Source organism: Moschus berezovskii, chromosome 12 (genome assembly GCF_049115385.1).
Source record: "Moschus berezovskii isolate FMDL1 chromosome 12, NW_MosBer_1.0, whole genome shotgun sequence".
NCBI classification, from domain to species: domain Eukaryota; kingdom Metazoa; phylum Chordata; class Mammalia; order Artiodactyla; family Moschidae; genus Moschus; species Moschus berezovskii.
The window spans coordinates 77,040,874-77,054,350 of NC_142471.1; the positions used below are offsets into that span (position 1 = coordinate 77,040,874).

At 34.7% G+C, this 13,477-nt stretch overlaps 1 protein-coding gene across 1 annotated transcript in view; it reads left to right on the forward strand.

Moving 5' to 3' along the window:
* The window catches only part of PDCD4 (programmed cell death 4), a 30,487-nt gene that overhangs the window by 11,012 nt on the left and 5,998 nt on the right, over positions 1-13,477 (forward strand). The window contains exons 3-8 of the mRNA XM_055424671.2: positions 1,004-1,306; positions 2,876-2,970; positions 3,982-4,095; positions 5,699-5,920; positions 7,476-7,573; positions 10,823-10,937. Coding sequence (XP_055280646.1) covers positions 1,004-1,306; positions 2,876-2,970; positions 3,982-4,095; positions 5,699-5,920; positions 7,476-7,573; positions 10,823-10,937 — 947 coding nt within the window. The remainder of the gene's footprint in view (positions 1-1,003; positions 1,307-2,875; positions 2,971-3,981; positions 4,096-5,698; positions 5,921-7,475; positions 7,574-10,822; positions 10,938-13,477) is intronic.

A 13,477-nucleotide genomic window follows, 5' to 3' on the forward strand; every position in this document is an offset into this window, starting at 1 on the left:
CCATCATCCACTCCCCGGGGTTTACTCAAACTCATGTCCATCGAGTCGGTGATGCCATCTAACCATCTCGTCCTCTGTTGTCCCCTTCTCCTTCTGCCTTCAGTCTTTCTCAGCATCAGGGTCTTTTCCAATGAGTAGGCTTTTCTCATTAGTTGGCTAGAGTATTGGAGCTTCAGCTTCAGCATCTAGTCCTTCCAGTGAATATTCAGGACTGATTTCCTTTAGGATTGACTGGTTTGACCTGCTTGCAGTCCAAGGGCTCTCAAGAGTCTTCTCCAGCACCACAGTTCGAAAGCATCAATTCTTCGGCGCTCAGCCTTCTTTATGGTCCAACTTTCACATCCATACATGACTACTGGAAAAGCCATAGCTTTGACTAGACAGACTTTTGTCAGCAAAGCAATGTCTCTGCTTTTTAATACACTGTCTAGGTTTGTTAAGAAGCTTTTCTTCGAAGGAGCAAGCATCTTTTAATTTTATGGCTGTCGTCAGTGTCCACAGTGATTTTGGAGCCCAAGAAAATAAAGTCTGTCACTGTTTCCATTGTTTGCCCATCTATTTGCCATGAAGTGATGAGACTAGATACCATGAGATTAGTTTTTTTGAATGCTGAGTTTTAAGCCAGCTCTTTAGTTCCTCTTGCTTTTTGCCATAAGGGTGGCATCATCTGCATATCTGAGGTTGTTGATATTTCTGCCGGCAATCTTGATTCCAACTTGTGCCTGGCATTTCGCATGATGTTAAATAAGCAGGTGACAGTATACACCCTTGATGTACTCCTTCTCTAATTTTGAGCCAGTTCACTTTCCATGTCTGGTTCTAACTGTTGGTTAGTTGTCATTTATTAGATTGAGCCTATGAAAATGCCAATATGTGACTGTTACATATAAAAATGATAATTTCATGTGATTCAACCTAATCTAATTTATGACTGTAGCTGGTATAGCAATAGACAGTTAAAATGCTTACTTAGATTTTTTTTTTCCTTCATTTTGTTTTTAAGATCCAGATAATTTAAGTGACTCTCTCTTTTCTGGTGATGAAGAAAATGCTGGGACTGAGGAAATAAAGAATGAGATAAATGGAAATTGGATTTCCGCATCCTCCATTAATGAAGCTAGGATTAATGCCAGGGCGAAAAGGCGGCTGCGGAAAAACTCATCCCGGGACTCTGGCAGAGGTGATTCCGTCAGTGATAATGGAAGTGAAGGCCTTAGATGTGGAGTAACTGCACCAACCAGTCCAAAGGGAAGGTTGCTGGATAGGCGATCCAGATCTGGGAAAGGACGGGGATTACCAAAGAAAGGTTGGTATATATCATATGCAAAGAAATAAAGGGAAGAGATGCTTTCTGATTCTTGTACTATTTATTCTTGTAAGAATGAGAGAAATTTAAACAATGATAATGTAAGGCTTTATGGTTTGCATGTATTTTTACATGGTAAGAATCCAAGGATTACCCCACTCTTTAAATTGAGCCTTTTTGCGTGTTTGTTTAGGTTTAGCTTTCTTAAGCATGACTTTTTCTCATATTTCCAGCAAAATACATACCAGTGTTTTTCACAGTTATGAATTGTGCATATATTCTCTAATTCTGCTTGAAAGAAGTAGGGTCGGAAATTCATCATACCTAGTATCTAATGAATCTAATTAATTATGTCTGTTGTTAAGAATATATGGTAAATACAATTTGCCTGATAATATCAGGGTCAGAATTTTAATAATTTTGTAGATCTGGTTCTAAGTTCTTTTTAGTTCTATTTATTTTGGGTACTGATATTGTTTTACTGCTGTATCTCCAGGGCCTGGAGTAGTGATTTGCAAGGGTAGGTACTTAGATAATTGTTGAATTGAGGGGTCTTGTTAGCCTCTGTCTGTGGTAGAATTTTGATGCAGTTTGGAGATTTCACTAGCTTCTAAATGGTGGAAGCGTCAAATTATGGCCTAGGATTCTTGTAAAGTTTTTGTGCCTTGTCAAAAATTGTTATTCTTGTTGAATGACTCTGCAACCATTGGCTGGATCAGAATGAAACCTAACTACCAGATTTGTTTTTGCTCTGGTGGTAAGAATTATACTCAATGTGAAAATAACCGCTCCCCCCTCCATGGGTGATAAAGTTCTTTTAAAATACTGCAATATATTGAGCCTTATAAAAACATTTCAATATATTTATTTAGTAAAGCAACTTTGAAAGTTGGAATTGTTAAACTTCTGCTGATCTATTTGTTGGTAGGAAAATAGAAATGATCAGTTTGGTTAATGCTTAAATAGAAATCAGTTATTTGTAATGTATTTCTGGCTGTAAAGTATTTGTTTCTGGTGGGCTCAGGGGGTTGCAGTCGGACACGACTGAGCACACACACATGTATATCTAAAGAGAATTTGACTTTAAAACATTTGGTGGTGGCCATACTTCTTTGTTGAATAATTTCTCCCTTGTTGAGTTTTCTATGTCATCTCTTAACTGAATCAGCGTATTTCTTTTTGTTGTTCCCAAGAAATGTCAGAATTTAGAGCCCAGTTGTTATCAGCTGCCTTGAGGTTACTGCTACAGCTGTTTTGCTGTTTTTATTTTTTACTTTTATTTTAAAGCATCTGCCTTTTTAGTTTTAACTTTGTGAGCTATTTCAACTTGGTTTTTTGGAACTAGGTTATAAATATATCTAATCATTACTGAAAAAGCAGTGATCTGAATAAAAAGTATACCGTATAATTCTCAACTGGCAAAAAAAAAACTAGCATGAAAATTAAAATACAGTTTTTTAACTGGTACTTAATTAACACCTGAACGTCTCTAACTATTTCAGATTTCAAATAAAATTTATGAATTGTGGACATTATGCTGTTTCCTTTCTCAATTCTAAACTTTTTCAGGTGGTGCTGGAGGCAAAGGTGTCTGGGGCACACCTGGACAGGTATATGATGTGGAGGAGGTAGATGTGAAAGATCCTAACTATGATGATGACCAGGTATAAGTGTGATACTTTTTGTGATATGTATTTAAAATACTTACAAACTTTTTTGACCTCATGTTTGTAGCATATTCATATATTGGTCAAATCATGTATTCTATATCTGTACTATTCATATATATATAATTTATATGTGTGATTATCTGCATGATTATATAATATGTATATGAGTGTGTACACGTTATACCCATTCGTATATATATCTAAATCGTATGTATATTCAGTACTTTCAGACTATTAGATTAATTTTGGATTAGAACACCAAGTTAACTGAGTAATTTATGTGTAATTTTCACTTGGTTTTTGAATTTAATATTTGGGCATGAAAATATTTCTAAGAGAGCATGAAAAAAATACATTTTAAAACCAGTAGGATTCAAGTACTGTAAGATCTTTGCTAAATATTCTAATTTTAATGTTTAAACATGAAAGTATTTGTTGTTAGATGAAGCCAGTCACAGTTGCAGGCAAACACTTCAGGACTTCTTTGCAGAGGACAGGGATAGAAGATTATTGGACTTATTTGTTTTGAAATTTCAGTTGATTAGTGCTTTTTCTTAGAGATTTTCTGGAGTCATGAAGGCTTTTATTTTGTAGTACTAATCATAAAGGCTTTGGTTCCTGCTGGGTTTTTTTTTTTTTAAATGAAGTTTTAGTGAAAATACTGGATATGATAGGAAGCCATCTTAAAGTTTTTTGGTCACTGAAGTATTATTGGTTTTTTGGGAGAGAGGAAAAATAAGCTATGGGGGATCAGGAGCAAGTCATATATTTGCTGTGGTTAGTGGTTCTGGTCTATATTCTGATTTATTATTTTCGGGTTTTATAAAAGAACAGTGACATAAATTTCTGTTTATATATCATGTAAGTGACCAAAACATGTAGCATGTTTTTTCTTGTCCCAAATAGGTATTACTAAGCAGTTGGAGTACAAAATTATGAAACAATTTCAGTTTATCTGAATATTTTGTTCTTTAATTTATAACACTCTGCCTCTTCCCTTTCCAGGAGAACTGTGTTTATGAAACTGTAGTTTTGCCTTTGGATGAAATGGCATTTGAAAAGACTCTGACACCAATTATACAGGAATATTTTGAGCATGGAGATACTAATGAAGTTGCGGTAGGTTTAAAGTTGCAGGTGTAACTTTTTTAATATAGGAGAACAAACACTGTTAAAAGCAAAACATCATATCTCGGATGATTTTTGGGTCACTGGAAAAGACTAAGCACTTTTTAATATATAAATGAAGTTTTAACTAAGAAATGGAATAAAATTTTATTTACCATTCTTAACGTATTTGGGATTTGATGAGGACTATGTGCCATTTCCTTCTCTGACAAACGGCACAACACAATATTTTAATAATTGTTGTAATGATAACATTTCCATAATTGATAGTATTTAAAATATAATTTTAACAATTTCAAGGCATTTATGGACCTTTTAAAACCTTCTCAGAGATCTCAGTTAAAAATACTTCAGTTCCACTTTTTTTGATATTCATTTCAATGCTTAGGACTAGAATAAAATTTATCCTTTTACTCTGTCCAAAAATGAACACAAATGTAAATAAAGATTTAGAAAAGAATGCATACAGAAATCAAGAGAACAAATGTGTTTTTGAAGCATAATTTGCATGAGGATATTTGCTGTGTTGTGAATTGTTCATAAAGTAAATCTCAAAGGGTAAAATAAAATTATTGCTCTCGTTTAGTAGTTTAGTATTATTGACTTAAACTAATAAAATTGTATCTTTGTAGAAGACTTATAATTTAGATTCTTTTAATTCAGACTGGGCTTTCTTGGTTTGTCTCATGAGGTTTGATAGCTTTGCATTTTTGTAGGATTTGAGTATAAAACAAATATTTGATCAGTGGATACCGTGTGGAGGTATTTATAATGGTGATTCCTGCCTTTTTGAAGCTCAGTCAAGCGAAGGAAATGATACATGCACGCGTTATTAAAATTAATATGAAACATTCTATTATAGAGGAAAAGTTTACCAAAGTCCCATGAGGGTAGGGACTTGAAATCTTGTTACCTACCTAGCATGGGACCAGTGGTATACTCAGTTTATTAACTGAGTAGTACTGTGAGGTGAGTGTTATGGAAGCATAAGATGGAGGGTGATAGATTATCTTGAACCATCTGAGGATGGTTAGGAGTTTGCCAGGCTAAGATGGTTGAAGCAGGTTTTCCAGGAAGGAGTAGTCCTGGAAGGAGTTTTCCAGGAAGGAGTATCATGTTTAAAGTCAATGAGTTGTTCAAGTGCAGCCCACGAAGATGAAATGGAGTGGGGAGAGACTATTAACAAGGACACCAGTTAGGTAACTTAGAGTTAGTATCAGTAGCTAACTGGTTACTCTGAGTAACCTAACAAAGATACAATTTTATTAAGTCATCACTCTATGTAACTGAGTTACAACGTAGCTTCTTTGGTCATACTGTGTATATTCTACTTCCTACTTGGTCCCTCCTCTGGGAATCTTCAGCAAATACTTCATTTTTCTGTGCTTTGGATAGGGTGAATATGATGATCATACCTCCCTCAGAGAGTTGTTTTTTTGAATTAAGTAATAAAAACTTATTCCCCAAAATATGACTGCTTCTCTGATTATTTCGAAACAAGGAGAGAGGATATATGGATAAAGTTTTGATTTTTTTTTCCAAAATAAAATTAAACTATAGGCAGTGACATACATTTTTTTTTTTTTTTGAGTAGGAAATGCTAAGAGATTTAAATCTTGGAGAAATGAAAAGTGGAGTACCAGTGTTGGCAGTGTCCTTAGCGTTGGAGGGAAAAGCCAGTCACAGAGAAATGACATCTAAGCTTCTTTCCGATCTTTGTGGGACAGTAATGAGCACAAATGATGTAGAAAAATCATTTGATAAATTGTTGAAAGACCTACCTGAATTAGCCCTGGATACTCCTCGAGCACCGCAGGTTTGTAAAATTCTTTGTGTTCATTCTTTTTGTTCATTTTCTGTCTGCTTTGTTTGCATTTATAGAACTAATACCTGCTCCTAGGCAATTTTATTAGACAAAAGAGGGAAAAACTGCCCATATTCCCTATCACACAATGATAGTGTGTGATATTTTAGTGTATTTCTCCTTAGCTCTTTCCACTCCTCCAGTGTAGTTCTCATCACACTATAATTTTATTTCCTACTTTCTCCATCATGGTCTCTGTAGTTTTTTGGTCATATTTTTTTTGCTATCTGTATATTCTTTATTACATGTAGTTGACCTGTTCCATGACCTAGGGTCTTTTAAAAATGTAGATTGTTATAATTGAGGATTGAGTTTGCTTCACTAATGTTATGAAAATAATCATAAATAAGATTGTTCCCTTTTATAGCTTTGTAAAAGGGAGATAATTAGAAAATTCATGACTTATGTATGCTTTTGTTTAGATTCTCTCCTCAAAGCCTTTTACTTTTATTAGATTTAATACATGCTGACACTATAATATGACTTTCTGGTTTGAAATTGAAAACGTGTGAAATCGTTGCTATTTACCTGACCCAAGTTTTAAAACAAGGTAGGAACACTTTACTTGAACATTAATTTAGGGATAGAGTATAGGTAGGTTAACCTAAATGCTGTCTCTGTATTCTTTCCTGTGACAGACAGTAAGTAGTCTGTGTTAGTGTTGAGCTGTGATTCAAACTTGAACTTTTTTTTTTAATACCAGTACTTAAAAAAAGAAACTGTACACAATAGTCATTATAGAAATTTTGAAAAATAAGGAAAAGCCAAAAGAAAGAAAGGCGAGCAAAAATAGCCACTGTTAACTGTTAGCATTTTGGTATTAAATCTTCCAGTCTACTTTTTGTGGATATATGTCAATGTATAATTTTTATATATCCTTACCTTTTTTGTTTTAATAAAAAGTGGAATCATGGTGTATATGATACTTTGTAAACTTGATTTTTCTTAACACTCATAAAAATGCGGTAAACATATTTGTCCATATAGTGTACCCATCTTACATATATACCGTTTAACCACATGATTATTGTAGACACTCAGTTGTTTCCAGTGTTATAAGAAATAATGCTGTGACCATATTTTCAGGTAAATATTTCTACACACTTTTACTCCCTCAGATAAACTCTTTTATTCAAACAGGTTTTTGAGAGACCGTAGTCCAAGTTTTTTTTTCCCCCAGAAGAGTGGTTTCTCTTGACTGTTGTCATTGACTTAGCAAATATTTTTGATCATGTATGTTATGCTTCAGGCAGTGTGCAAGGTTGGGGATTCAGTAGTGAGGAAAACAGATGTTTTATGCCTCACAGTACTTAAATTGAAGGTTAAGATATGGGGAGTGTATGCCAAGCATAACTAGTAGGTGCTAAATGATGTTTTCTGAATATTCCAGCATGTCTTAGGTATTGACTGTGTAGTTCAACCAGTCTTCATCATTTTTATATTTAGAAATTGTGTCCTATAAAGGTTTTAGATATTTTATATGGCTCTTTTTTTTTCCTTATTATAGTTGGTGGGCCAGTTTATTGCTAGAGCTGTTGGAGATGGAATATTATGTAATACCTATATTGATAGTTACAAAGGAACTGTAGATTGTGTACAGGCTAGGTAAGTAAATTAATTTTTCTTAGAACTTTCAAAATAGGGGAAAGTTCTGCAGGATTCTGTTGAAATGACACTTGAATTAATCAGACATTGTGGATATCTGTCATTTATGTGTAATTTTTAATTTTTTTATTTATTTTATTGGAGGCAAGTTACCTTACATTAATATATTGGTTGGTTTTGCCATACATTGACACGAATCCGCCCTGGGTGTACATGTGTTCCCTTTCTTGAACCCCCCTCCCACCTCCCTCTTCCCCATATCCTCCCTCCAGGTCATCCCCGTGCACCAGCCCCAAGCATCCTGTATCATGCGTCAAACCTGGACTGGTGATTCATTTCACATATGATAATACATGCTACAATGCCGTTCTCCCCAGTCATCCCACCTTCACCCTCTCCCACAGAGTCCCAAAGACTGTTCTATATACCTATGTCTCTTTTGCAGTCTCGTATACAGGGTTAAGGTTACCATCTTTCTAAATTCCATATATGTGCGTTAGTATACTGTATTGATGTTTTTCTTTCTTGCTTACTTCACTCTGTATAATAGGCTCCAATTTCATCCACCTCATTAAAACTGATTCAAATGCATTCTTTTTAATGGCTGAAAAATACTCCATTGTGTATATGTACCAAAGCTTTCTTATTCATTCATCTGCAGATGGACATCTAGGTTGCTTCCGTGTCCTGGCTATTATAAATAAACAGTGCTGCAATGAACATTGGAGTACATGTGTCTCTTTCAATTCTGGTTTCCTCTGTGTGTATGCCCAGGAGTGAGATTGCTGGATCATATGGCAGTTCTATTTCCAGTTTTTTGAGGAATCTCCACACTGTTCTCCATAGTGGCTGTACTAGTTTGCATTCCCACCAACAGTGTAAGAGGGTTCCCTTTTCTCCACACCCTCTCCAGCATTTATTGCATGTAGACTTTTGGATAGCAGCCATTCTGACTGGTGTGAAATGGTATCTCATTGTGGTTTTGATTTGCATTTCTCTGATTATGAGGGATGTTGAGCATTTTTTCATGTGTTTGTTAGCCATCTGTATGTCTTCTTTGGAGAAATGTCTGTTTAGTTCTTTGGCCCATTTTTTGATTGGGTCATTTATTTTTCTGGAATTGAGCTGCAGGAGCTGCTTGTATATTTTGGAGATTAATCCTTTATCAGTTGCTTCATTTGCTATTATTTTCTCCCATTCTGAAGGCTGTCTTTTCACCTTGCTTATAGTTTCCTTTGCTATGCAGAAGCTTTTGATTTTAATTAGGTCCCATTTGTTTATTTTTGCTTTTATTTCCAATATTCTGGGAGGTGGGTCTTGGAGGATCCTGCTGTGATTTATGTCGGAGAGTGTTTTGCCTACGTTCTCCTCTAGGAGTTTTATAGAATCTGGTCTTACATTTAGCTCTCTAATCCATTTTGAGTTTATTTTGGTGTATGGTGTTAGGAAGTGTTCCAGTTTCATTCTTTTACAAGTGGCTGACCAGTTTTCCCAGCACCACTTGTTAAAGAGACTGTCTTTTCTCCATTTTATATTCTTGCCTCTTTTGTCGAAGATGAGGTGTCCATAGGTGCGTGGATTTATCTCTGGGCTTTCTATTTTGTTCCATTGATCTATATTTCTGTCTTGATGACTGTGGCTTTGTAGGAGAGCCTGAAGTCTGGCAGGTTAATTCCTCCAGTTCGATTCTTCTTCTTCAAGATTGCTTTGGCTATTGGAGGTTTTTTGTATTTCCATACAAATTGTGAGATTATTTGTTCTAGTTCTGTGAAAAATATCATTGGTAGCTTGATAGGGATTGCATTGAATGTATAAATTACTTTGGGTAGTATACTCATTTTCACAATATTCTTCCAATCCACGAACACGGTATATTTCTCCATCTATTAGTGTCCTCTTTGATTACTTTCACTAGTGTTTAATAGTTTTCTATGTACAAGTCTTTTGTTTCCTTAGGTAGATATATTCCTAAGTATTTAATTTTTTTCGTTGCAACAGTGAATGGAATAGTTTCTTTAATTTCTCTATTTTCTCATTATTGGTGTATAGGAATGCAAGGGATTTCTGTGTGTTGATTTTATATCCTGCAACTTCACTGTATTCATTGATTAGCTCTAGCAGTTTTCTGGTAGAGTCTTTAGGGTTTTCTGTGTAGAGGATCATGTCATCAGCGAATAGTGAAAGTTTTACTTCTTCTTTTCCAATTTGTATTCCTTTTATGTCTTTTTCTGCTCTGATTGCTGTAACCAAAACTTCCAGAACTATGTTGAATAGTAGTGGTGAGAGTGGGCACCCTTGTCTTGTTCCTGACTTTAGGGGAAATGCTTTCAGTTTTTCACCATTGAGGATAATGTTTGCTGTGGGTTTGTCACATACAGCTTTTATTATGTTGAGATAAGTCCCATTTATGTGTAATTAAAGTTGAGAGTTTCTTGATACAATAGAACAGAAAGAAGACAGTATTATAATGCAGAAGTTCTGCATTATATATTTCTGCATATATATTATATGCAGAGTTTTAGCTAAACTATTACCTACCTTTATGTCAAGCTACTTTACTTTCTGCCTCAGTTTCCTTATTTATAAAATGAAAGGATGGGACTTAGAATGTACTTTAAGGTCCCTTCAGGTTTTAATATTCTGTAATTACTTAATCTTCTAATAAGATGGACAACTTTAACAAAAGCTGTATTTTCAATTTTATATTTATTTGCTATGGAAATCTTAGGAAATAATGTTTCTCACTTTTGTTCTTTAGCATAACTATAAGCTAAATGTGTTATTTGGGAATTATGCTCTATAATTTTCATAACTTACTAGAACTTAGATTTGGACTTAGCCATGTCTTAGGTTTTCATAGGTATAGATACTACTTTTCTGGAACTATTTCAGGTCATAGTGTAATGGTTGCCTTGCTGGGAAAGTATGAATATATACAAAAGTTCATTTTATGTGAAATGTTCCTTCTCAGTGTAGATCAATTATTTTGTAATAACATTAGAGTTCTGTTGACTGGGAAATGGAAATAAGTGTGTGAGAATATTAATATGAGAAGCAACCTTTTTCCCCCCAGCTTTTTAGTGAAAAATAGTTTAAGAGACTTCTTAACTTTAGGTTGCTTTTATGTTATAACGCAAAAGCTTTTAGTGTATATGGGCCTAACCCCTCTTCCCCGGACTTTATCATTAATTTGGTCAATCTCACGCGTGTTTATATGTCAAAATTAACTGTTTTTGTTTGTTTTTGTAGAGCTGCTCTGGACAAGGCTACTGTGCTCCTGAGTATGTCTAAAGGTGGAAAGCGCAAAGACAGTGTTTGGGGCTCTGGAGGTGGGCAGCAGTCTGTTAATCACCTTGTTAAAGAGGTAATTATGGGGTATGGTCTTTAATTTATATGTATTCTTTAGGGAAATAAACATGCCCTCTAGCTTTTATGGACAAAAATTAAGTTCAGTCTTGCAAGTGAAAAATTGAATAATCCTTATATATATGGCTTTATGCCCTTTTGCTATAAATTATACCATGATAATATAATCATTATTAAATTTTTACTGTTTCCCTGACTTAAAAATAAGATTGTGTTAAGTTAAAGTGGCTTTCATGAAGAAAGCTATGTGGGAACGCTAGTGGAACACCTAGTCTTTTTCTTGGTATTTAGAAACTTTCAAATTGTTGAAGTAAGAGTTTCTATTTTGTAGTTATTCACTAAATGTCCATTTTTATAACTGCAGTTTGAAACTGGATGGTCTCAGATTTTGTTATGCATTATGAACACTAGAGTAGATCAGAGTGGTAGAATTTTTGTAAGGAAGTTCACTACTTGTGAGAGTTGGACCATAAAGAAGGCTGAGCTCCAAAGAATTGATGCTTTTGAACTGTGGTGCTGGAGAAGACTCTTGAGAGTCCCTTGGACTGCAAGGAGATCAAACCAGTCAATATTAAAGGAAATCAACCCTGAATATTCACTGGAAGGACTGATGCTGAAGCTGAGGCTCCAATACTTTGGTCACCTGATGTGAAGAGCTAACTCACTGAAAAAGACCCTGATGCTGGGAAAGATTGAAGGCAGGAGGAGAAAGGGAAAAGGGACGAGAGAGGACAAGATGGTTGGATGGCATCACTGACTTAACGGACATGAGTTTGAGCAAGCTCTGGGAGATAGTGAAGGACAGGGAAGCCTGGCATGCTGCAGTCCATGGAGTTGCAAAGCATCAGACATGACTGAGCGATTGAACAGCAACAAATGCATACTTTAAAAGAAAAAGTAATTTACTTTTGCATTAATACCAGATTACTCGCTATGGATTTTTTTTCTGGCAGCAAAATGATAAGCTACATTAAGAAACCAAAAATGTTTTACTCTTCTTCTTTGAGGATTAAGAAAATTAGAAGATTTATATAGTACATGTGCTTCTGATTTTTGAGTGTAGTCTTTTCATGTGAAAGAAGTAAAACTTTCTATATTGCCAGATAACACAATCTGTATACAGAAAATCCAAGTGAATCCTCAAAAAAACAAAAATACCAAACTGTTACAAAAGAATCCACCGTGGTTGCAGGATATAAGATCCACATACAGAATTTATTTTTTTTCCGCATACAGAATTTAATCGTAAATCATCTGTATGCTAGCAATGAATGAATGATTTGAAATGAAATTAAACAATTACATTTATAATAGCATAAAAATTACATATAAAGGAATAAATTTAACAAAAGAAGTGCAAGTCTTCTACACTAAAAATGATAAAACACTGTTTAAAGAAATAAGGTTTAAATAAGTAGAAAAATATTCCATGTTTATGGACTGAAAGAAAACATTGCTAGGATGATAATGCTTGTCAAAGTTAATATTTTGAGAAATTGAAAAACTATTTAATGGTATGTGAATTATCTCAACAAAAATTAGTCAACATAAAAACAAAACTACCAATATGAGTTTGACAATATTTGGATATTCATTTATTTTATATGGAAGGATGAGTTGGACAGAGTGGACTTTTAGAAATATATACATGTATTTATCATTCTCAAAAATGCATGGAACCAAATAGGAAATGTTTAAATACTTTATATAACAAAGTTAAAAGTTCCATGCTTTAAATATTTATTTTCCTAGAGCATAATAAGAATTATTCATCTATCTGTATTCTGTTGATCAGATTTTATTTTTTACGGAAATATGTTGTAGAATTTGGAAGTAGAAGGTAGGTAAATAAGATTATTTAATTCAGTCAGCTAACATTCATTTGAGTGTCTGCTAGGTACACATGATTTCAACAGGCAGTGTATAGGGGAGAACATTTCTAGTTGAAAAACTTTATCCTTTTTCTTTTTTTCTGGAGCCATAGATATTCTTCTGTGACTTTAAACAGTCAGGACTTGGCCTCCTTAGCCGTAACTGGAAGCAGAATTGCTAACGAACGTTTTAAATAATGGGCCTCAAAACTTCAGTTTTAGAGGAATTTAGATTTGCTCTGTCTAGTAAAGCCTTATTATCTCTCAATTTTTGGCTCCCAGACTGGAAAAGGTCAGTCTTCATTCCAATCCCAAAGAAAGGGAATGCCAAAGAATGCTCAAACTACCGCACAATTGCACTCATCTCACACGCTAGTAAAGTCTGCTCAGAATTCTCCAAGCCAGGCTTCAGCAATATGTGAACCGTGAACTTCCAGATGTTCAAGCAGGTTTTAGAAAAGGCAGAGGAACCAGAGATCAAATTGCCAGCATCCGCTGGATCATGGAAAAAGCAAGAGAGTTCCAGAAAAACATCTATTTCTGCTTTATTGACTATGCCAAAGCCTTTGACTGTGTGGATCACAATAAACTGTGGAACATTCTGAAAGAGATGAGAATACCAGACCACCTGACCTGCCTGTTGAGAAACCTGTATGCAGGTCAGGAA